Here is a 26,546-nt window from a genome sequence, read left to right on the forward strand (position 1 = left end):
ACTAGTTTGTGGGCGAGTGAGAGTTGATACCACTGAAGGAGGTGAGGGAGTTCAAGCCAGCCCAGTTCAGCAAGTGAGAGACAGTGGTGACTACGGTAGGATGCCCCTGTGGCGAATTTGGCGATTTTGTTGTAGCAGGTCTCTAGCTTGTTTAGATCACATTGCCTTAGGTTGGTATATATTGGAGAGGCATAAAGTAGGGTGGAGATAAGGTGGGAATTTGCTATTGAAATCTTTGCTGCTTTGGTGAGAAATTGCTTATTTCTGTATAACGCTCCTAGTTTTTGTGGACTTTTTTATAGTCATGGATATGTGAATGTCAAATTTTAGTTTATTGTCTATTTCCACTCCTAGCAATTTGGTGTGTTCAGTTGGGTATATAGTGGTGTTGTCTTTTGCCGTGATGTTAAAGTGAGAGTTGTTTTGAGTATGTTTGGTGGGTTGGAAGATGAGTAGTTTAGTTTTGTTTGGGTTGAGTATTAATCGGGCATCGGATAACCATGTTTCAACAGAGGAAAAGGCTTCCTGTGTGACTTTTTGCAGTTTTGGTAGGGACTGGGCTGAGCAGATGATGGTCGAGTCATCCTCGTATTGTATGAGCGTGCCATGTTTGGTGGCAGAGGCTAGATTATTGGTGTAAACAGAGAAGAGTAGGGGTCCAAGGATGGATCCTTGGGGAACCCCTATGGAGACAGGTAGTTGGGGAGATATGTCATTCTGCCATACAACGGATTGTTGGCGGTCAGACAGGTAACTCTGAAACCAGTTGGTGACCGATTGTGAAAAGGATAGGTTATTGAGGACAGAGATAAGTTGTTTGTGTGGGACCATGTCAAATGCTTTAGATAGGTCTAGGAAAGTAGCAGAGGAGACAGCCATTGTTTTTTATGTTGAAGGATAGTGTTAGTAAAGGAGAGTAAGGTAGTGGTGGTGCTATGGTTTGGTCGGAAACCATGCTGAGTACTGGAAAGGAGGTTGTTAGTAAGGAGGTAGTCTGAGACCTGAGAGTGTATGCATCTCTCTAGTATTTTGGAGAGTGGAGAGAGAATAGCTATGGGGCAGTAATTGGTTAGTTCTGTGGAGGGTCCACCTTTGTGGAGGGGAATTATATGTGATACTTTCCACAGTGTGGGAACGTAACTTTCTGACAGAGATCAGTTAATCAAGATGGATTAAGGGTAGGCCAGAACATCAGCTGCGATTTGTAGGTATTCACTTGGGAGGCTGTCTGCTGCTACTTTGGTGGGTTTAAGTTTAGTTAAGAGTTTTTTTATGTTGGAGGTAGGTACAGGAGAAAAAGAGAAGGCAGTGGGGAGATTACTAGTTGAAGGTGTGGGTTGGAGGGGAGGGGGGATGTGTTGTTTAGCTAGTGATAGTATGGTTTGGGTGAAGTGTGTGTTGAATGAGGTAGCAATATTTTCTGAGGAGTGAGTGATGTTAGGAGGAGGGGTACTGACTTTACCTGGGTGGAAGATGGAGTTTATGGAGGACCAGAATTGTTTGGGGCTGTGTTGTGAGGAGTCTAGGGCAGACTGGTAGTATTGGGATTTGTCCTGTTTTATTAGCTTTTTGACTCTATTGCATAGTTCTAGGAATTTCTGTCTAGCTGAGGGGGTTTTAGTTTTGCACCAGTGCTCCCAGGCTTTATCCCTGTTTTTCATTTCTGACTTAGTGGTTTTCTGTAGCCATGGGGAGTGTTGTGCTTTGGTTCTGGAGAATCTTATGGGGGCATGGTAATTAAGGATGTTCAGGAAGGTAGTATTAAAAACTTCAACTGCATCATCTAGACTGAGGTACTTTAGAGGATGCCAGTTACATTCTTTGAGGGATGAGATGAATGTGAGTGGGTTAAAGTTTAGTTTTTTACGTATTTGACGGTAGATGACAGGTTTAGCTTGGTATAGGTATTTTTTGAGTAGGAATGTTGGGGAGTGATCACTGAGGCTATCTGATAACCAGCCTGTTATATATGACTGGGGGCTCTTACTGACTAGTATCCAATCCAGGGTAGTGTGCTTGGTGGAGTTTTTATTTATCCTGGTTGGTGATTGGACTAGTTGAGTGAAGCCATGAAGGTGTACATGATGGGTTGGATTGTTGCCAGAACAGGATTGCCAGTCAATATTGAAATCATCTAAGATGATAGTTTCTTGGGGGAGATGGTGGGTAGACCAGCTGAGGAGGTTTTCTAGGGGAGGGATGTTTTGGCCAGGTGGGAAGTAGCATCCAATTATGTTGATGGTTTTGTTTTGGTTAATTTTGAGGTTGGTATATATTATTTCTTCATTGCCTATTTGTGGTGCTGATGATTTTAAGATCTGGATGTTTAGATGCTGTTTAAATATTATAGCTACACCACCTCCTTTTTTGTTTAGCCAGTCTACTCTTAGTATGCCATAACCTGTAGGGAGTATTTGCTCACTGGTAATGTGAGGTTTTAGCCAGGTTTCTATCAGGATGACTATATCTGGGGAGTACAAGTCTATGGTGGCATGGAGTTCATGGACTTTGTTGGATATACTTCTAATATTTAGGCATAGTAGAAGGAAGTCACTTGGCTTTCTATTGGCTGTAATATGGGAGAAGTTGTGGTTTCTAGTCTGATTATGAAGATTGGGGTTGGAGATGGTAGGGCCAGGGTTGGGGTGGATGTCTCCACTTAGGGCTAGTTTTGATAAGCATGAGATTATTAGTTTTCGAATATGTTTGTTTATAAGGGAAACTTTATGATTGTGCTCTGTGGGTAATAGGTATGGTGGGAGGGTTACTATGTTAAGTTGTAGGGATGCTTTATGTTTGAGTAATATAGTTGGTAGAATATGTGGGGGGTGCATAGGGATGGTTCTTGAGCTGGTGGGAGGGGAGTTGAGTGTGGGTGAGACATGAGTGGTGGTGTGAGTAGTAGTACAGTGGTAGTGGTTGAGTGGGGGAATGATGGAGCTTTGGTAGGATGTAAGATATGCAAGGAGAGTGCATGCAGTGAGCATAGGAAAGGTATGCTTGTACATGTTAGTTGAGGAGGTGTGATAGTAGTGGGAAGATGGAGGAGGTAGTGTTGGGTTAGTGCTGTGGTTGGCTATTAGAAAGATGGGAGGGGTTTGAGTGCAATAAAGGTGGGACCACCGGGGGCGGGAGGGAATAGGGGGCAGGGTGGGGAGCGAAATGGGTAGAGACCCTGTTAGTTGCTCGTATGAGAGGCTGGAAACAATCACAAAGCAAAGACAAGTATGTGTTAAGAAACAATCACAATTGACCAAGGACTGCTCTGAAACTGTAAGTCATTTCTTAATTTCTCAGGTGGAAAAACAGGATAACCTTGTATCAGTAGGCTACTGTGGTCATAGTTTAAATTTACAAACACACAGTATTGATCAGTTATGGATACTATTTGCTAACAGAAGGGAATAAGAGAAAGTGGAAGATGTGTGTGTGTGTGTGTGTGTGTGTGTGTGTGTGTGTGTGTGTGTGTGTGGTGGGGGCTGCTTACAACCAAAGCAGTGTGCTCTCCAGGGGAAAATGAATATTGGCTCAAACAGGTAGACACATACTCAAAGTTAACTGTAGCTGTTTGCAGACAGTTCAGACCCGGACTGCGCTGTTCTTACAAGAATGTTAAAGGTGGTACCATAGTTGAATACTTAAGAGTGGTGTTAGGTCCAGAAGAGAAGAGTACAGAGAGGAGTAAGCACTTTTGAGATGGTAAATATATATTATAAAGATTATAAAAAAACACACTGAGCAAATAGCTACCGCATGCAGGACAATGTCATGCACCAACTACTTAGTATATGCAGATACTGAGCCAATTGGAAGAACAACAGTTATGCAGTCACAGATAAAAATATAGCGAGCAGCAATCTGTTGTGGTTCTCTAATGTGATTCTATCCACCAGTAACAGCACAATTATATAGAAATAATTAGACACTAGCTTGAGCTGTCTACACACAACACAATTACATGAATAGCATTAGTGAACAAGGTGCAGCTATGAAAATAGACCATACTATTATACTAAAAACAAATTGGTGCATACAAATGCTAGCATGCCATAGTAACATCTAATAATAAAGAATAAATCATATTAGATGTCTAACACAATTCAACATAAACATATACAGTTGTAAAATGTCTAATACAATTCAACAAAAATAGGCATTTACAGTTGTAAAACACTTACTGGAGAGGCACTGAGCCTTCGTGGAGCCTGTAGCAGAGTGGATTGTAGTTTTAAAAATGGTGCCTGCCACAGGTAATATTTATTAACTTCGGGTTTGTCTTAAGGTAATAAACAGGGAAGGGGGAGGGGAGAACAAGGGTGTGAGCAGGCAGTTCTTTGTACTGCTGCTAATGAGCCAAAGCAAAGACAAGTATGTGTTAAGAAACAATCACAACTGACCAAGGAGTGCTCTGAAACTGTAAGTAATTTCTTAACTTCTCAGGTGGAAAAACAGGATAACCTTGTATCAGTAGGCTACTGTGGTCATAGTTTAAATTTACAAACACACAGTATTGATCAGTTATGAATACTATTTGCTAACAGAAGGGAATAAGAGAAAGTGGAAGGTGTGTGTGTGTGTGTGGGGGGGGGGCTGCTTACAACCAAAGCAGTGTGCTCTCCAGGGGAAAATGAATATTGGCTAAAACAGGTAGACACATACTCAAAGTTAACTGTAGCTGTTTGCAGACAGTTCAGACCCGGACTGCGCTTTTCTTAAAAGAATGTTAAAGGTGGTACCGCAGTTGAATACTTAAGAGTGGTGTTAATTCATTATTAATAGTTATATAGGGAAAATAATAACTAATATTGTTAAATCTCCAAGATAAGAGAAAATGTGTACTGGAGCTCGAAAGGGGTTAGTTTTTTTTTCTTTCTTTTTTCATGAGGGAAGTTATGGTAGGCAACCTGTTAGATTTCTTCTCATCTAGCAGATTGGAAGTGTATTTCAGTTCATGTACATTAAAGGATTTACAAAAATATTTATATACTTGTTGTTATACAAATAATTTTGGCATTTTTCTTTTCTTTTATTGGCCTGAACTAAACTCTATTTTAAGTTATTTGACCAAAATTTAAATATTGACTACAATGAGAATTATTAACACAGTAGTTACACATTTTACATTTGGTATGGTATTACAAAATATAATACAAAACAAATATGATGTAAAGTTAAATATTGAGAATGGACTTGACTATTTTATCCTTAAACACTAACGGTTTAAACAATCCAAGGAAAATATCTAATTTATTAAGATAAATGAAATTACATAGAGTACAAGCATTATTTCTTCAAGAGACTCACTTCAAAACAAATGATATCTTCAGCTGGAATCCTAATGAATATATGATCTTATCTCACTCTTCATATAAGAAAATGACTAGGGGAACTTTAATTTTATGGAAAAATGTCACTATGTCTCAAATCATTTACAAGTATGAAGATAAAGAAGGACTCCTAGCCATAGTAATAGTAAAATATAACAATAGACTCTGGACATTAGTAAATATATATTGGTTTCCAGGTATTGGGGTTGGGACAATAAGAAAACACATGGATCTAATAACTAGAGTATATAAAGGGAATTTGATTTTGGGAGGTGACTTTAATTGTATATTGGATAAATCAGAGATCACAAGCAAAAGCTAGGGAATCTACTTAAGAAATGGGAAAAAAGTTTAAATCTAACTGATACATTTAGTTATAAGGAGAACAATTCATTATTATTTTCACACCAAGACCACAGATTTGAGACACATACAAGAATTGATAAAATCTTCATATCTCAAGCGGAAAATTCAAAAATAATAAACATTTCCATGTTCCCTTGTCCCTTTTCAGACCATAATTCATTAATTCTCAAAATACATACAGGTTATAAGAAATTTATTTTTATGCCAAGAATTCCAGCTTACTTTACAAAATTAAAACAATTTAAACCTTGGTTAGATTCAGAAGTACAATTCTTTTTAGATATAAACTGCACTACTGAAATAAAAGTAATTAACCTTTGGGATACCTTGAAAGCCTATCTAAATGGAACAATTCTTACAATGGTATAAAAACAAGCTAAAAGAGCAGGAATCAGAATTATGTAACATCCAAAAACAAATTACAGATCTCACTATTAATTCATCTACTTACACACAAAATAATCATAAAAAAGCATTGGAAGACTTAAACAAAAGATATAATGAAATCCTAACTCAAAAAGCTAATATAGCTGTAGAAAGTTTAAAACTTAGTTCCTATGCAGTATCACCTAAACATATGCATAATTTAGCAATAAGATTAAAAAAAATTAATTGAAAATAATATTACAAGTATTATACATGAAGGAAGGAAAAAAACAAAAAGGTTTTGGATATAAATGATATACTAGATGCATTTAAACATTATTTCTCTGACCATTATAATGATATTTCACATATAACTAATACATCAAACTTATACCTGAAATTAGTAAAGGTAAAGGTGATACCAGAAAAGTTAAAGTTAGACATTCAAAAACAAATATCCAAAAAAGAAATTACTCAAAAAATCAAGGAAAGTAAAAGTAATAAAACACCGGGAATTGATGGAATAATTAATGAATTGTATAAGATAATTCCATCTTCAGTAATATTGTTTCACAAAACATTTAATGAAATTCTAGCACAAAACACAACTCAAATTTCATGGAAATACTCCTTAATTACACCCATTATGAAATAAAACATAGACCCTTTACAGTGTAAATCTTATAGGCCAATATCTTTACTTAACAATGATTATAAAATCTTCATGCCAGTATTAGTTATTAGAATTAAAAAATCATTGACACACATAATAAATGAGGATCAAGCAGGATTAATTTATAAAAGACACACACAAGACAATATACAAAGAATTCTAACACTCATTGATTTTCTAAACAGAAACAACCAAGAAGCTCAAATAGTAGCTTTAGATATAGAAAAAGCCTTTGATTCATTGAGCTGGGATTTCTTTTTAAGGCTTTAGAATTGTTTGAATTTCCTACTAATTTTATTAAGCTAATAAAGAATATTTATAAAAACAATTTGGCTTATGTAAAACTTGGTCCATTTACCTCTAAGGCTATTGAAATAACCAAAGGTACAAAGCAGGGATGTCTGACGTCTCCCATCCTGTTTGCCTTAGGAATTGAATTATTTGCCTCATTACTATGCCACAACTCTAATATATCAGGCATAGATGTATATGGTAAACTCAATTAAAAATAGAAGTTATGTTCTTACCATAACGTTCCATGTTAGTTGTCTTCTTCTCGCCTTCTTCTTGCTGGATGGGTTCGGAGCCGACCTCGACTGCCACTCTAAAAGCTCGAGAGTTGGTTCCACCGGCTCGAGGCTCCCCTTATATCCCACAATGCTAGGCGAGAGTTACCTCAGATCTCGTTTGTAAGCTAACCCCAGCTTATAATAGTAACAGTATAACTGTAACAGAGTCCACCTCTAACAACAGGAAGAAAGAAGGGTGACCTACATCCTGAACCAGGAAATATGCACAACAGCATATGTCTTAAGAAAGAGGTGGTAGAAAGACAGGTCACAATCACAACTCCTCTAGGTCTGTCCAGGCCAGGGGGAAGGAGGGTGGGACGCAAGAGGAAGGCGAGAAGAAGACAACTAACATGGAACGTTATGGTAAGAACATAACTTCTATATGTTAAGTTGTCTATCTCGCCTTCATTCTTGCTGGATGGGACCGCGTCCCTAGCACCTTGTCCCGGGTGGCCTAACGGAACAGACTCCTGAGAACAGTGGAACCAAAGTTAGCTCTATGCCTAGAAGCTAAATCCAACTTATAATGAGAAATGAAAGTGTGAGGAGTAGCCCAAGTAGCCGCTGCACAAATGGTGTCAATAGGCAGTCTGTCTTGGAAGGCTAAAGAAGTAGCCAAAGCTCTGGTGGAATGGGCCTTAGGTTTATTAGGCAGCTTTTGATGTCTAATTTCATATACAAGGGAAATCAAAGATGTTAGCCATCTGGATAATGATACCTTTGAAACTGAAAGTCCCTTTCTGCTTCATAGGAGACAAACAGCTGATCAGATTTTCTGAATTGTTTTGTTCTATCCAAGTAGTACCTCAATTGACGGTGAACATCCAGGCAGTGTAATTTTTGTTCAGACCTATTGGAGTATTCTGGAAAAAGGACAGGTAGATCAATGCTTTGATTTAGATTTGACGCCGAGACCACCTTAGGCAAAAAGGACGGGTTAGTTCGTAAGGATACTCTGTCCTTATGAAACAAAAGATAAGGAGGACGACAGCTGAGTGCTTGAAGCTCTGAAACTCTTCTAGCTGATGTAATAGCTACCAGAAAAAGAGTCTTCCATGATAATAATTTTAAAGAACAGGAGACTGCAGGTTCGAAAGGGGGAAGAATCAAAGAAGCAAGAACTAAATTTAGGTCCCAAGGAGAAGGAGGATTTCTTATAGGAGGTCTGAGAAGAAAAACTCCTTTCAAAAAGGCTTTGCAAAGCTTGTGGGACATTAAGGCAGATTCAGAAATACCCACATGAAAGTTAGAAATAGCTGCCAATTGAACTTTAAGTGTAGAGGGAGATGAACCTGCATGGAAGAGTTCAGCTAGAAAATCAAGGACTAATTGGATGGAAGCAGTGAAAGGATCTATGTCCTTTCCTTGAGCCCAATATGTGAAGCGTTTCCACTTACTCAAATAAATCTTCCGAGTGGAAGATTTATGGGAAGCTATCAAAATATCTCAAACAGAGTGAGATAAATGAGGAAGCCTGGCTAAGGTTGGAACTGGAGGAACCAAGCAGTGAGGTTCAGAGAGGGGAGGGAGCGATGAAACTGACCCGACTGATGGATCAAAAGATCTGGAACTAGGTCCAGATTCCACGGTCGCTCCAAAAGAAAACGATGTAGAAAGGGGAACCACACTTGTCGAGGCCAGTAAGGAGCAATGAGGATCAATGAGGCCTTCTGAGCGATAGCTTTCTGTATCACTTGAGAGATTAGTGGGAAGGGAGGAAATGCATACAGAAGTCCCCGGGCCAAACTTGGACTAGAGCGCCTCTGCTGGATTGGCCTGGTAAAGGGAATAGAGTGAAATATTCTCTGCACTTGCTGTTTTGGGGAGTAGCAAAAAGATCGCAGCAAGGCTGACCCCACTTGAGAAAAATTTCTCTCACTACAGAATCTTTCAGAGACCACTCGTGAGGCATGAGGATAGCTCTGCTCAACTTGTCCGCAATTTGATTGGACTTTCCGGGATGTGCGTTGCTATCAGAAACCGCTGAGAAGAAATCGCCATTGCCACAGTCTGAGTGCTTCTCGACACAGGGGGTATGACCTGGTTCCGCCTTGTTTGTTGATGTACCACACTACAGACATATTGTCTGTTTGGATTGCAATCGTTCCCAAGGGAAGAGAGTCTTGAAGGGCTTGCAACGCTAAAAGCACTGCTCTCATCTCCAGAACATTTATGTGCAAGTGGCATTAGCTTGATTGCCATGTGCCCAGGACCGTCCTGCCCTGATAACACCCCCCCAATCCGATCAGGGCGGCATCAGCTGTAAGAGTAGCAACCGGAGGGTGGAACAAAGGGTCTTCCCAAGAAGAGCTGAGGGAAGACATCCACCACATGAGATGATTTTTGACCATAATGGTGTGAGACATTGGAAGTTGCTGGTATGACCATTGAGTAAAGAGCATCCATTGAAGGATCCGCATGTGGAATCTGGCTAATGGAAGCAGAGGTATGGCGCTGCCATAATTCCCAACACTTTCAGAACTAACCTGGCTTTGATTCTGTTGTTGTTGAAAAGGAGTGATACCAGTTTGTGAATGTCTGTTATTCTCTGATGTGTTAGTACATGTTTACTGTATCTAGATTTGCGCCTATGTAGGTAATAGTACGACAAGGCGACAAAACAGACTTTTCGCAATTTATTGAAATACCCAGCTTTTGACAAAGTGTAATCCTGGCCATCAGAAGGAGATGCTTGGTGGGAGCTGTGAGGAGCCAGTCGTCAAATATGGAAACACCTGGAATCCTTGTCGCCTCAGGTGAGAAGCTACCACTGCCATGCATTTGGTAAACACCGGGGCAGTGGTGAGACCAAAGGGCAGGGCCCTGAACTGAAAATGACTGGTTCCCAGCCTGAAGCGGAGGAATCTTCTGCTGTTCATTTTATGTGATAATCCTGAAGGTCTATAGAGCACATCCAGTTTCCTTTGCCCAAAAGGGGAAGGATGGACTGCAGCGTGACCATCCGAAATCTTGTTTTCTTGACTGATCTGTTCAAGATACTGAGATCCAAAATTGGTCTCCAGTCCCCTGTTTTCTTTGGAACTAAAAAGAACCTTGAGTAGATTCCGGATCCTTGCTGGTCTGCTGGAACTGGCTGAATTGCTCTTTTTACAAGCAGTTTTGAAATCTCCAAAACCGCTAGATCCCTTTGAGCGGGTGGAACATCTGGAAGGGATTTTTTTGACTGATTTGGAATGCGAAGAAAGGGGATAGAATAGCCTTCGAAATGATGGACTGTACCCATTTGTCTTGAGTCAGGGATAGCCAGGCTTCTGGGTACAGTGACAATCTTCCCGACTGCCTCCGAAGATGGGCAGTCGGGCAACACCTCAGGGATGCTGAAAGGGCTTGTCAGGAAGGCTTCCCGATTGCCCTGGTTCTGCGGACCCCCTGCCCCTAGGCTAATGCCTACCATTGTTATTCCCACCTCTGCCTCTGGCGACTAGTCCCTTGAGATTGTTTACGGAACCACATCTTTCCACCTTCTGGCCTTTGGGGTAAGGTCTAGAAGGAGTAGAAAACGGACTCTGACGGCAGAAAGGGTCTTGCCATCAGTTTCGCACCTAGTCAAGGTTTCTTTCACTTGAGGACCAAAGAGGATGATCCATCAAACGGGAGTTAGTGAAAGACGCCTTGAAGGTCCAAAATTGCATAGCCGCATCCAGGCATGCCTACGTAAGGCCACACCTGTCCCGCTCTGCTCGCTCCATCAGCCGTAAGAAAGAAGGCATGGAGGAGTTGGTTATGGAGTTAAGGGTAGCCAGCTGCGTGTTCATTTTATCTTGGAAACCCGCAGCTGTAGGGTCCTTAACATTTCACTCGCCTTGATCAAGTCCCTTTGAAGACGAGTAAAATGGCACAGGTAGTTCAGCTTAACGCATGGTAAATGTCGCTGACGAGAACATCCGCTTCACCTGTCCATGGACCTAGATTCCTTGTTAGGTGGATGGACAGGTACTGAAGGATCAGCTAGCTCCTTCTTAGTGGCAGCAGCTACCACCATAGCATCCACAGAAACTCCTTTTGTTAAGAACTGTTTGTCTGCTGGTGCGTTATGAACTTGGAGGGTCTCCTGGGAGTGGGGTCCACTGAATCAGGAGCCGCCCATGCCTTCTTAGCAACCACCTGCATGAGGGGGTCAAAGGGGGACACCCAGGAGGTGGAAGGACGAGCCAAACGCCTCAAGATACACAGATTCCTCCCAAGGGTTGAGGGCTGGCCAATTTCCCTCTGTTTCAGGATCTCCAGAATGTCTGCAAATGAGACATCTTCAGAAGGAACGGGGAACCTCAGAATCATCCAAATCTGTGTCTGACGTGATGGACTCAGGTGAGTCAATGTGTTTCCTCTTACACTTCCTCTTCCGAGGGGCTCTTCTGCCAAATCAGGAGAGGCCTCGGAAGAGGATGAAATCCCCACAGGGGTTCCTGAGGAGCTGGCTCTCTGCGGTCCGGGATGAGGGAGTGAGTCGACTTAACCTGAGGCACCAGAGGGAGGGGCGGACGGAGCCGACTGTGGAGTAGAGCCAGGCTCTAACACACTCCGCATGACCTCGGATGCACCCCTGTCAGGCAGAGCCAGAGGTCCCGCCCGAGAAGCTAAGAACCCCTCGGCACCGACAGTGATGGCTCCGAGGCCGATGTCGGAGCCGAACCCACCAGCGCCGAAGCACCAAGAGGGAGAGGGGGGTCGGACAAGGGTCCGATGCCACTCACCAGGAAGTCCGGCGCCAAGATTCTTCCAAGGAAGAAATCGGAGCCGAAGACAATTGTATCGGCTCCGACGCTATCACAGTCTCGGTTCCGACGACCCGCCCGAGCTCAAGAGAGTCAAGGAGGAATATATTGATGGACCGGGCAGGCATCGACTGATGAGTCGGGCTCTGAAGCATCTGGGCCAGTGCCTCGGACTTAAGAAGTCGACTCACTACCCTCTGAAGGTCATGATCCGACAGCCTCGATGACCTAGAGGAGTGAGGTCTTTGGCTCCGTTCAGACAGCAGGGGAGATCCTGGAGCCGAATGAACGGAGCCAAGAGATGGTGACCTGGACCTCTTCCTAGTTGTCGGCTCCAAAGGTTTGGTCGGAGCCGACACGGAACTCTAATACCTGAGGAACCACAGAAACTGTGGACTGAGACTCATCGGCTCCAGCCGAGCCGATGTAGGCAGAGGTTTAGAAACCTTAGGTCTCGGCTCAGTTGTCGGAGCCAAGACCTAGATGCCTTAGAGGGCTTCCCAGTAGAAACAGAAAGGGAATCCTCTGGCTTGAGTAAGCCCCTTAATATCAATTTATTTTTTCTTTCCTGCAGGACCCTGGGGCTGAAGCCATGGCACACAGCACAGGAGTCCTGCAGGTGCAAAGGTCCCAGACAGTAGACACAAGAAGTGTGAGCGCCTGTCAGAGACATTTTCTGACAGCACGCATCACACTTCTTGAATCCGGAGACCTTTGCTTCCTTAGACATTTTTAAAAGGTGTAATCAAACACACACACAAACACACTAATTACACCCTGTCAAGTTTAAATTATAATAAAAACACTAACTAGGTTTTTAAAATAAAATTAACACACACACTCCCTAGGGAAAGAGAAAAAGGCCAATAGGCCCAAGGGAAGAACCTAAAGTTCTTGAGGGAAAAAAATGGGAATTTTTTAGAAGGGGATAAAAATTTCTCTAAACTAAGGGAAATAAGTAAAAATATTAAAATTAAAGGGGTTTTAATAGACTAAATTACACAAGAAAAAGTCACTTACCAAGAACCGGTAGAAAACCAACCTCGATAGCTGTAGCGGCAAACGAGATCTGAGGTAACTCTCGCCTAGCATTGTGGGATATAAGGGGAGCCTCGAGCCGGTGGAACCAACTCTCGAGCTTTTAGAGTGGCCAAACCCATCCAGCAAGAATGAAGGCGAGATAGACAACTTAACATAATTATGTTATTTGCTGATGATGTTTTACTCACGTCATCTGTCTTGGAGAAATCAGTACAAAAACTAGATGAAATAGTGAAAAGGCCATAGATTTAACAAGGGAAAATCTAATTATATACATTTGAATAAAAAGAGAGAATTTACCTTAACTACAAATTGTGTGACAGGAAAACAAGTTCCCATAATAAAATATTTAGGAATAACACTATGTGATAATTTAGAATCTACATTAGCAACAACAACAACATTAGCCACAAATTATAGCAACATAATTAATAAAATAAAAATGTTAATAGTAAGCTGGAATAAAATGTTCTTGAGATTTGAAGACAGATTACAAATAATAAAAATGACAATTCTTCCAAAAATTAATTACATTGCACAAGCTATTCCTATAGTACTTAACAAGAAAATCTTGAAAGAAATAAATACAATTCTATTAAACTTTCTTTGGTATCCAAAAAGAAAAAGAATAGCCTATACATATCACATTTGATCTTGGGAAATGGGTGGAATTAAACTTCCAGATCTAGAATCATACATAAAAGCTTCCATATTAAGAACTATCATTAATTGGACAGATCCTAATTATTCTTCAACATGGAAAAAATTGCACACTATTATTTTTCTAAATGAAAATAAAATAATTAAAAATTGTATATTAAGTGAACAAAATAATAGGACGTGGCACATACTGACTGTTAATATTCAATATAATATAAAAAAACCAACAAACTTAAATTATATAAATAATATCTACAATTTATTCCGAAAATTTATATATACTAACACGGATATTATGATTTGGCTAGACTTGATAATACCCTTTAGCTCTACAAAGAATTTCTTTAATAAAATTCATAATATTATTTTAACTAGATGGGAGGGGAAAAACTTCACTTGGCAACATTGTATAGAGAATCAAGTAGTATTAGACATTCAACAAATTCAGAACAAATATGATATTCTATCAGCAGATTGGTTGATACTACAAAGCATATTATCATATGTTAAGGATCTTAATAGTAAAATTATTAATTATCCTTATAAAAATAGTCCAAATTTGATAAGTCTAATATCTGAACTTATTTACAACAATTATAATTGGACGAATCTAATTTCAAAATTATACAACATATTGATAACATATAAAACTAACCCTAATGCAATATATTGGAATTTCATAGCAAAAGGATGTCACACTAATCTATCAAATGAGAGTAAAACAAATCTTTTATGTTCTGTTAACATTTAATTTACAAGTATGGAAAATATTTACATGGAAATATATTCACAGGGCATTTATTACACCTGATAAACTAGCCAAATTCAAGTCACTTGATAAATCCATTTGTTGGAGATGTTCTTTAAACTGTAAAGCTGATTGGTCTCATATATTTTTTGACTGTATTAATATATATTTTTCTTCAAGCTATATTCACAGATACCTTTATTGTAACCAAATCTTTAGCCCTCTTAAATGTTAATGATACTATTGGAATAAATAAAAAAGATCTATACCTACTTTGGTTCATACTAGCTGTGGCAAGGAAATGTATAACTAGAAAGTGGAAGTCTTCACAAGAATGAACTCTGGAAGAATTCTTGAGATTGATGGAAGAAACAGCGACATTAGAAATCAAGGTGAAGGAATCGAGAATTTCACCTAAAACATGGACAAACAATCCTTGGGAAAAAATGTAACTCTTATTGAAACATTAAAAATGAACCCTAAATAATTAATGTGTAACTTTATACTTTATTAATTGAATATTATACATTTTTGTTACTAATTTCATACATTTTATTAAAATTGTTCCCTCCTTTGTTCAGGTCAATTGTACATAGTGTATATAAAGGTTTACAATACTTGATGATTGTATTGTTAAACATTATATTATTTGGAAAATAAACAATTATTTGGAAAAAAAGAACCTCAAGTCAACCAGATTAGCTGTTTCAAATGGAGCAAGTGTCAACTTCTCTACCACAAAATTATTATCCAAAGAAGGGGCCAATTTTCTTGGAGGCCTGTTGTACAAAATCCCTTTCAAAACATTTTAACAATGGAATTTACTGAGGATCCAGTGCTTAAATGGCCAATAAATGAACCTTGATGGAGGTGTAAGAAAGGTCACAGGATAATTACTAGCACCGATATTGTAAAACCAGAGAACAACTAACACTAAATGAGTGCTAGTTATGTTGCTGGCACCAAATATAAAACCTTTTCCATTCTGGCTAAAATATGATTTTATAGTTGCAGGCTTTCTCGCCCCCGAGATTTAAGACCCTAGCATCCAGGCAGTCAAATGAAGCTGATTGGGGTTTATCAAGCAGCTCTGTTCTTGTATGAGTTGATCCAGTCTGTGAGGAAGATTGTGGTAACTGCCCCTGGCCATTCCCAAAAGAAGAGAGAACCATGGTTGCCTGGGCCTGAAGAGAGTCACCATAATGATCTTGGTCTGAAGAGAGTCACCATAATGATCTTGGGTTATACCTCCAGATTTTTGCCTCAAAATTTCGGTCTGTTCCTCATAAAATGTGTGGTTTTCTGGCAAATTACTGGGATGGTCTGAGGAATGAAATCACTAAACAATGACATACATTTGAATTTCAGACTTCTTATCCTTTAGAAAATGCATTTTAATACAAATATTGTTATTTTAGCTACTCTTTAAGCTTATAAGAGCAATATTTGAAATCTGTCCCTATTTTTGGGCCTTTGTCTCCTCATTATGTCAGGCTCTGTCCAGATTTCTTGGGCTAAGAAGTTGAAAAGTATGTCTTTGGGGATTGCTTCTGAACTTTCAGATGTACCTGAGACATCATTGGAAAGGGTGGAAAAGCATACAAAAACATTCCCATCCAGACAAACGAAAAGGCAACTGACTTCCAGGCCTTCTTGCATGGAATCCTGGAGCAGAATCTTACCAGCTGATTGTTCAGAACAGAGACAAATAGGTGAACTTGAGGAACACCCCACAGATGAATCAAATCTTCAAAGACCCCCAGATCTAGTTTACATTCATGAAGGTCTTCTTTTGTCCTGCTCAGCTTGTCTGCCACACTGTTTTGTTCCGACAGAATGCAGGATGCCTCTAATGTGAAACTGTCCTGTGATGCTATATCCCAAGCTAACACTGTTAGTTAGCAAAGGAGGTATGACCTGGTTCCCCTTGTTGCTGTCAAACAACTGTGTACTGTCTGTAACAACCTGAAGATATCCTGGGGGCCAACAATGATTCAGAGATTCAAGAGCCATGATCAGGGCAAGCATCTATTTTATATTTATGTGGTTGCATCTGTCCTTAGTGTCCACAAACTTTGCACTTGTATCCCTTATGAAACTGCTCCCCAACCAAAGTCTGAGGCATCTGTGGTGACCAACTGCTTTGGAACAGGGCAGAAGGGGAGAAGGAAGACCACAATTTAATGGTATCTGCAGTCTCTACCAACTGATTTCTCTTTGGACAAACCCCAGCACTGGGATTTGAGAGGGAAAAGGATACTGATGCTGAGACCAAAGAGACTTCAAATACCATTATATCTTTATCATGTGGAGACTTGCCAGGAGTACCATAAGAATCATAGATGCCATGAGATCCAAAACCCTGAGGTATTCCCTTGCAGTGATTGAAGTCTGAGTGGAAAACCTTAGAGACCGATATATACAATGAACCTTTTTCTTCTATGGCCAACACACCAGGGACAGAATCCTGTGTGAAGGAGTCAAAAAAAAAATTTGAATATTCTCTTGGAATAGCAGTTTGTGTAAGAGATCTCTCACTAAGTGAAACCAGTTTGTGTAAGAGATCTCTCACCAAGTGAAACATTCCTGACAGTTTGAAAAAGACTATGATGATATAAGAAAGTCATCTAAATATGGAAAAATGTGGATACTCTGTAGCATGCAATGAGCTACAACTAGAGCTAAACACTTTGTTAACACTCCTGATGCATAGGATGGTCTAAAAGGTAAGGCAGAGAACTGAAAATGTGATGCAGACACACAAAACCTTAAGAAACGCCTGAAGCCTGGATGAATAAGGATGTGATAATAAGTAAGAATCTTTTAAATTTAGTGTTACCAGGAAACTTGAATGAAGAAGAGGTAATAGGTTGTGAAGAGACATCATTTTGAATTTGGGCACTATCACAAACAGGTTTTGAAAAGAAAGATACAGAACTGGTCTCCAAACATTTTCTTTCTTTGGCACAAAAGACATCCTTGAATAACAACCCTTCCCTACCTGGGAAGGAGGAACCGGTTCTTTCACACCCTTGGTAGCATATGATAAAGGACAGCTCGAAATAAAAGCATCTGGTCTGGTGGATGAGGGATTACCCCTGGAAAGCAGGAATTTCCTCCTGTCATCTGTAACCTTTAAGAATGATTTTCAGAACCCATCTGTCTGAAACTATCTCATGCCAAAGAGAAAAGGTGAGATTCAGACATTCTGGAGGTGAAATGGGGATGCCTGTGTGGGAAGGGGGAGGACAAAGTCCCTTAAACAGTCATTCTCACTTATTGTATTGTCCTTGGATTGGGGAGGTTCCAGAATTTTTTTTGGAATCCCCTTACCATTTTTTCTTAAACATCTGTTTAGCTACATTTTGTTGAGACGATTTATTTATTTATTGTCAAAATTGGATGAGGGGGTCGAGAAACTCTTAGAAATTTTGGAAAAGGAGTGGTGAAAAATCTTGGAGATTCCCTGTATCATCTCATTCCTTGTCGATCTCTTCTGCAGCACAGGGGCCGAAACCAAGACTTTATTTCATTTTTAATATCATCTGGGAGATTTGTAGAACAAAGTCAGGTAAAACCTTCTCAAAACATTACCAGTGGCCATAGCCCTGGAAGAAGTATCAACTGAGTATTACAAACTCTGTAAACAATGAGCAGTAACTTGTAGAATAGAAATAACTAAATTATTTAAAGTAGATATTTCCTCACAAGAAGAAATTGCAGACAAAATGTTCCTCATACTTTCACAATTTAATCAAAACAAACATTAATATAGGAGCCTAAAATTAAAAATTCTGAAAATCAAAGTTACAGAAGCATACATTTTTTTCCTATACTTCTCAAAAATATTCCCATCCTTATCAGAAAGTGTACTGGAATTGGTTTAAAGCTTTTCAGCAGTAGGATTAACTAAAGTTATAGCTGCTGTGTCAGGTTTAGGAAGAGTGTATAAAAACTTAAAAGACTGAGAAACTTTATACATCCTATCTGCCTTTTTAGGAGCAGCTAGTTGTTTACCAGGAAAACTGCAGGTAGTTGCACACACATCCTCTAAAGTTGACAGAACTGGAGAAATGGGCGACGGTTCTGGAAGTTCCTTCTGAAACAGCTTCTAGTTTTTTTTCTGATAGACTGAGAGACCTCAGTGTTCTCTGATTGAAAACACTTGCACATTCTTAGAATGGTCTCAGAAGAGAAACCCTCAAGGAAAAATTCACAAACTGAGCTCTACTCTGAGCCTGAATCAGAAATCTGGGGAGAAAAACATACCTCTGTCCCCTTTATCTTCCTGTCCAGATTCCAGGAAATGAGGTATCCCTTTTTCTAACACCTCAAACTAAACTCTAAGCCAGCCCCAGTAAACTACTCCTGACTAAGGAAGTTTGGAGAGGAGTAGATACCTGTTTAGTTTTCTATTTCTTTTTGAAATGAAAAATGGTTCCAAAAGTGTTATTAATGCAGTTTACCCAGGGATGGGTACAACATTCTGACAAAACAAGGAAGCCTTCCATGATCCCTCTCCCATGATCAACAAGACTGGCTCTCCCTTGCCCACACAGGGTATCCCAACAGCTATACAGGACATGTCTAATCCTCAGTCCATAGTGCTTGAAGGTGCTACACCAGAGGGATCCACAGTAAAAGATGAGTTGTCTGATGGCCACAGCATAGTCACCCACCTGTGGCTGAGGCACACTGCTAGCCCGCTGCAGTGGCAAACGCTGTTTGATCAGCTTCTTATTTTCATGGCTGGAAGAAGGACTGACTGTGGCACTGACAGTTTATTTCATGGTCAAGCTGAAAATGGTGCTGCTTTCCCAAGAAAAACAGGCAGCAAAATCAAGTAAAACTTCAAACTCTTAAGTCACCTTTTTCACATAAAAACACAGGGATAAGCACTTTAACACTTAGCCAGTCCTAAAAAGTAAAATAAACACAATTTCTCAACAGAAAAAAAATTCAATTACTTAAAACAAATTTTAAACTGAAAGGAAAACAATGCTCTCATTTAAAAGTACAACAGTCTCATGGCACTACATTAAACACAAACTAGCAGCTTTAAAATTATTTCCTGAGCAGGAAAATTTTATTAAGTAAAAAAATTTTTAAATGAAAGGTTATTTCCCCAAAGGGAATTTATCTCCCCAGCAAAGGAGCAGCACAAGCCCTTCACTGATCCTCAAAAGTCTTAGAGGAGAGTACTCTTAGGCGGCAGGAAAGCTGTGATGGGCATGGCACCCAGATGACTGACAGTTTGGGCACGTGGAAGGTGTTCTGAAAGTTTGGAAGCTAGCCAACTGTTATATCCTAAAGAGGATATAACACCTTTAATTAAGGCTACTACAACAGTGATCAGTTGGATGATTATCATCGTATTTTACACTGGCAAAAAGCTCACATGTACTCAAAAGGAGAAGCTGCAGGCCATCATGAGGGATAAAGCCCTAACTTTATCCCTAGCAACCTCAGTTCAATTAGCAGCTCAGGCATCTGAGGAACTTGCAGGGAGGTGTGATCCATATAGGGGAATAGCCCTCAGATAGAATAAATGAAGATGGGGGGGCTGAGTCAAGAGTAGGCTGTTAAGTAAAAACAAATCACCTTGCAGAAGCAGTCCCCGGCAAACCCCCCCCCTCCCCGCTGATGCTCTTAAAATTCACACTGGCCCCAGCCGGGAGCTGAAGAAAGTCCTGGGGTAGAAGAAGATGAAGCTGCTTGCAGACCAGGCAATTGATGAGAGACTGAGACGGATGGAAAGTATGAAGTAAAATGAAAGGGGGGAGTTGTAGAGAAAAAAACAGCTGAATTACAATGGAAGTACAGAAAATAGCAATAAAAAGCAACACACAGGAAGGTCCCTGATATTTTATTTCTCACTTATTTTTTTAGTTCTCTGTGCCTGCAGATCTTCTAGTCCCTGCAGTGACTGCTTACTCATTCTCCATCATCAGGATGAAACAGATTCACGGCATAACCACCATCAAGGTAACCTTGAGGGTTTTTATTTTGTACACTTCCTGACTCAAAACCCAATCCCTTGCAGCTGACATGTACTTGTAGATGAAAATGACAGCAATGCTTCCCTCTATAAGCGTGCATGTTTTCACATACATCAAATGAAGATTACCACTGCAATGCAGCCTGGCAAAGTCAACAGCATACACCCAAGCACAATCTGTGTGATGTGCATTTCTCTCTCTCTGCAGCATGGAATATCACAGCAGATGATCAATAGGAGCTTATTCATGCTTGGTGGTTTGGATTTTCAATCTGATCCTCTCTCTTCAGCTCCTCTAATGCCAATGTCACTAATTGATCCTAGGTCATCTGGGTAACAGTCAAAGCTTTATTCCTCTGCATTATGGAGTCATATTTCATCAGTGACTACTTGTAATCTGACTGCTCCTTTATTTCAGCATGAATCCCAGTGTTATTCTCAAACTGCCTTCTACATGGTCAAAGGTGTTCTAATATATGAACACATACACTTTTGCTATCCAAAAATGCCACAAAAATCAAAACATGATACAAATAAAACAAATAATCCTGAGTACCCACAAACTAGTGTCGAGTGATCAGGGGAAGGTTACTTACCTTTATAAGTTTTGGCCTATAGCTGCCCAACAAGGAAGGATCTATAAAAAACAAACAAAAAATGATATTTTTGTCATAAACAGGTATTTGTGAAACAAACATCTGACAATTCAACATTATCTTTTAAAATATCACATGACTTCCTGCTCATGTTCGAAAACAAGAAAAAACATTTCTGCAGGTATTATGAAACCCACATGGCATTGTCTGTTAATTAAATGGATGATAATTTGCATTAAATATACAGTCCGCAGAGCACACACACAGCAAAGTACTTGTAAATGTGCCAAAATTGTACAATTTATTTTACACGTATTTGCATGAGAAATGAGAGAGATAAGTCTGTCAAGAGCCCTTAACATTCCAACTACTTTCCATCTATATTTTCCCCTTACGTTTTCTCTCCTGTCCCATGCTCCTGAATGCCTCTGTGAATTCTCTCTCTCTCTCTCTCTCTCTCTCTGTCTCCACTATTCCATTTCTGCTGTCTACTCCATGGATCCACAAACCTTCCTGTGAAACACTTCTGAAGATCTAGGGAGTAGTCAGCCCCTAAAGTCTGCTACCTGTCCCCATTCCTTTACCTCTTTTCTGTTCATACTGATCACTTCATATTTTCTTAACATGATCTTGTGCATCAAAACCTTGTCTCCCCAACTCTTCTGCTCTTAACCTCTCTTCTCCTTCATCCCACAGAGCTTTTTGTAGCGTTTTCCTAGAGTCCTTCCAGCAGCCTGATGCCATCTTCATTATATGACTTACAGAACTGCAAACAGTTCTGAATGTGGTCTGACCAATGATTTTTTTTTTTTTTTAAGAGTACCTACATTTCCTATTTGATCCTGGAACTGACTCTCCTGAAGATGCACCCCAGAATTCTATATGTTACTGCCAGTACACTCATTCTGTTCCTGTTGGTCCAGTCCAGCTGCTCTGTTGCCATTAGTTCCATTCTTCCAGATGACGCTTCACACCAGGATTGTTGTGGTCCACATGCAGCACACTGCATCTGTTGCAATGAACCTCAACTACCACCTTTTTGCCTACTTCGTCAGCCTTTATAAATACTTTGCAAGACTGTTCCCCCAAACCTCTAAAGCTGCATCTATCTTTGTATCATCAACAAACAGGATAGCTTTTTCTTCATTTTCTCAGATATGTTTGAGATAAGTACACTGAACAGTACTGGATCTAGGACCAGATCCCTGTGGAACTCCACTAGTTATTTTTCTAGTTATTGTTGCTGTTTCTCTCTCTACAGTCTTCTGTGTTGCCATTCAAATGTGTAGCTACCCAGTTCATCTTGGTACTATTCTCAACCCCTGCAGTTTTTCTAACACAGTCCTTTATAATATAGTAAGAATGGTTAATCTTTTATCCTTCAGTAATTAATGTTAACATTAATTGAGAATTGCCTGCCTCTAATCTTAACTACCCATTACATTTGTCACTTTTTTTGGAATCTGCATTCTAGGCCAAAGATAAAGTTTGAAAGGTTTACCTAGATACAAAAAAAAAAAAAAAAAAAAAGATATAGCTGCACAAAAAAAATAAAGGGATAAAATAAAGATCAAACAGTGGGACAGGCTACAATAAAAGAGTGATTTTGGAGGTTTACCTTCATTATGTTGAAAGTGATTTGTCCGATCTGAAATTCAACATGTTTCTGAAATCGAAATGTTGAAACTGGTTTCCTGGAAAACCAGATTCGACCATTTTCAAACTGCAGCACAACAGTGAAAGTTAGGAGACATTTTCAAATGTCTCCAAAAATCGTTATGCAGAGGGGAAAGCACCCCTGCATCCCCATTGTGGGGGGCTGTGCCTCCACACCCTCTGCTACTTTAATATACAAACTCCGAGATCGCACTACAGTGAGGGGAAAGGGTGCATTTCCTGATCTCTGCTATAGTGCGATCTGCACCTGGAAATGCAGAATTCAAATGCGCGAATGTGTCAATGTGCGTTCGCTCATTGGAATTTGCAACATTTGCAGTCGACATTTCCCAAATCTTGAATTTGTACTTTTGCACTTTCATGCATCGTACAACTTACTTTCAACATAATGAAGGTAAACCGATTTTGGAAGTACTCAGGCTGTGTAACAGCGGTTTTGCCCAATGAGCTTTGGGGTGGCAGAAAGTATGGAGTCTGCATGACAAAAGGAGGAATTTCATAGTAAAAATATGGAAGCTAGAGATACAAGAATAGCCAGTTGGGTGCAAAAACAGAGAAAAGGACAAGAAAGGAGGTGGCAGAAGTGGGTGTGAGAACTTTGGGTAAGGAAGACAGATGACAGAAGGATATGGGCAGCTGTTTTCAAGTAAAAGCAAATGATGTGCACTCAGTAAGAAGGGAGAAACTCAAAGATAAAGTCATGAAAGGTGCTGGAGAAGAAGAAAAAAGAAAGGAAGCCAGAGTGGAAGAAGAGATCCAAAGAGTAGTGACAAATAATTATGGGACAAAAGAGCCAGATATGATTGATCATACAGGAGCAAAAAAAAATGTAAACAGAAGAAAATTGTACAGTGAGGGAGTATCAGTCAGATGGTAGAGGCAGAAGCTAAAAACAGACCGAAAAGTACAAAAAACAGCAGTAAGCCATCTGGAGCTTAGACATGGGTTGATCTTTCTTAGTCCTTGAAAAAAAACAAATTTCTGGCTATCCTTTCTGAAGGACTTGGTTCTTGATAATGCCCGAGTTGCCTGTGTACATCCAGAGTGAATATAATCTTCTGTCCCTTGTTTTTAAGATCTGGGAAGAAAAGAGGGAGATTGATGGCCTGATTTAACATAAACTCTAAAACAACCTTTGGTTTGAAAGACAGGTGTGTGAGCAGAATGATTCGCCTTTGAGGAAAAGTAGATAGAGTTCTCCTTTCATGAGAACTTATTACAACTAAGATACCCTTTTTTGCAGATGTCAGGGCAATAAGAAGAGCAGCATTCTAAGTGGTGAATCTCAAGTCAACTGACAGACAGTTTCAAAGGGTGACATAGTGAGCTTCTCCAGTACAAAACTGAGATCCCAAGGAGGAGGAGGAGGAACCTGTCTACAGAGTGGTCTCAGGTGTAAAATTCCTTTTAAAAACTGAGAAGAGACAGGGGGATCCATGAGCAGACATGCTATAATGGCTGCAAGATGAAACTTTATAGAGGAATAAGAGAGGTCAGAGCACAGTAACTCATAAATAATTGAGCAAATTCACCAACTAGAAAAATCCTCCTTGAGTCCTTGATGCATGTACTCATGAAAAAGGTGACTAAAATCATATCATCCAGGCAGTTAGACTGCTTAGTTCTTCTGCCACTAGGTTTTGCTCTTATAGTATGTTAGGATGGTTGAAGAGTTAAGGAAGAAGTACTGAATAGCTGACTCCCAAGCTATCACTGCCAGTCAGCACAGTGGGTATAATTTGGTGACCCCTGTTTATGTAACCACATTACTGTAGTGTTATCTGAAATGATCTGGAGAGGACCTGGGTCTCAAAGATGATGCAGAGACTTTATGCCATGAATTACAGCCAACATTTCTTTAACATTTATGTGCTATGATCTGTCTGAACTGTCCCACAGTCCTTGCACTTTTATCCCCCTTGAAACTGCTCCCTAAGCAAAATTTGAGGAATCTGTCACTACAGATTGTGTTGGGATAGGCAGAAAAAAAGGAAGCAAAAAGATGAAAAAACTACTGAAATGAACAAAAAAGAGAAATGGCAAAGCAAAACCAACACAGAAATTTAATTAGTGCTTTCGTAAAGTACAATGACAATAGTTACTCAGACAATAAGAATGAATTAACAAGGTCAATAAATAGTCTACAATAAATCACATAACCAATCACATGACACAAACCCATTCATAAATTAAATCATAAATTTCAAAACAAAGGATCCATCCCATTCATGAAATAGCAACATAAATAGACACAATGATACACTAAAAAATAGTCAAAATGTAAAATTATAATAAATATAAAAATATAATAATATAAAAAATCATCTTGTCAAACTTTTTAACTTTAAAATACAAGCAATTGAACAAGCATTGTTCACACCTGGTTGCAGGACGCTGCAAGTGCCGAAAGGCTTAAGATTTTGGCACTACCCCACTGGTCTAATACCAGACTCTCTTTTTCACCAGGACCTGATCAAATTATTCAATAAACAGGGACATGATCTACTTGAACTTTTAATAAAACATTATCAGATCATGATGGATGATTTGATTAAGGAAATTGATATGTTGCACAACTCTTGCCAAGGTCTTCGACACCATCCCCCACTCTGGAATCAGATAAACTTACTAAGCTGGGCATAAATCCCTACGTCACTCGATGGGTTGCCAACTGGCTTACTGACAGAACCCAGACTGTAAAAGTAGCCAACTCCAAATCCAGCTCCAGAGAAGTGACAAGTGGAGTACCTCAGGGTTCAGTCCTGGGACCGCTCTTGTTTGACATCTACTTCTCTGAAGTACAGGCCAACACTAAGGGACTCTGGCTAACAAAGTTTGCAGATGACTGCAAACTGGAAGCCATTACTGAATCCCCAAATGATGTGGCTATTCTACAGAAGGGCCTTACAGAAACAGATGCCTGGTGCCAGAGCCATGGGCTCAAGCTTAATGCCAAAAAATGTATAGTTATCCCCTTTGGAAAAAAACATGTACCCAAGAATTAACACATAGGTGGCAGGACACTAAACATCGAAAGTGTGACGAGAGACTTAGGGACACAGGTGGACAGTGGTCTCACTTTTGATAACCACATCGCCACAACAGTCAGGAAATCCTTCTATGTGGCACACCTCATCACTAAGGGCTTTTCATCCAGAAAAAAGGAGGTCATTGTCCCACTGTACTCATCCCTCATTAGACCCATTATAGAGTATAATGCCCCGTTTGGTATGTACCTCACAAAAAGAATCACAGGCCTAAAGCAGATGCCATATGCTGACCATCTAAAAAAACTCCAGCTATACTCTGTGGCATATCGTCTACTCAGAGGCGATCTCTGCTTAACATACAAGGCCATGTCAAACCCTGAGCTGTTGGTCATACTCCACTTAAAGAAATCCCAATCCCTCAGAGCCACACGCTCCAAGGATCTAAACCTTGTCATCACAATGAACAAAACATGCTGGAGGGATAGGTTCCTGACCCAGAGACTCCCCATACTCTGGAATAGACTGCCCATATATGTCAAGCAGAGCGCCTCATTGGCCCTCTTCAAAAGGAACCTTGATGATTGGATGGGAGATAGGAAATTCACCCCGGGAATCATGTCAGTCGCCCTGCTAGACAGGGGTCTAGAGAAGTAAATATTGTGGGAAGAAATATCCAGGGAATTGTTATGGTTAGGCTTGCATAGGCCCTAGGGCCAATAGCCTAGTGCCAACCTATGAACCTATGAACTTAATAAAATGTGATCGTGACTTTCAAGTATGACTATACTTGTGTTTT

At 39.9% G+C, this 26,546-nt stretch overlaps 1 protein-coding gene across 1 annotated transcript in view; it reads right to left on the reverse strand.

The window, feature by feature from the left end:
• SPATA6 (spermatogenesis associated 6) overlaps positions 1–26,546 on the reverse strand; it is a 1,891,174-nt gene that overhangs the window by 596,255 nt on the left and 1,268,373 nt on the right. Inside the window, exon 9 of the mRNA XM_044085978.1 lies at positions 21,084–21,124. Coding sequence (XP_043941913.1) covers positions 21,084–21,124 — 41 coding nt within the window. The remainder of the gene's footprint in view (positions 1–21,083; positions 21,125–26,546) is intronic.

The sequence above is a fragment of the Protopterus annectens genome, chromosome 10.part0 (genome assembly GCF_019279795.1).
Source record: "Protopterus annectens isolate FY-2018-M chromosome 10.part0, PAN1.0, whole genome shotgun sequence".
In the NCBI taxonomy this organism is placed as follows: Eukaryota; Metazoa; Chordata; order Ceratodontiformes; family Protopteridae; genus Protopterus; species Protopterus annectens.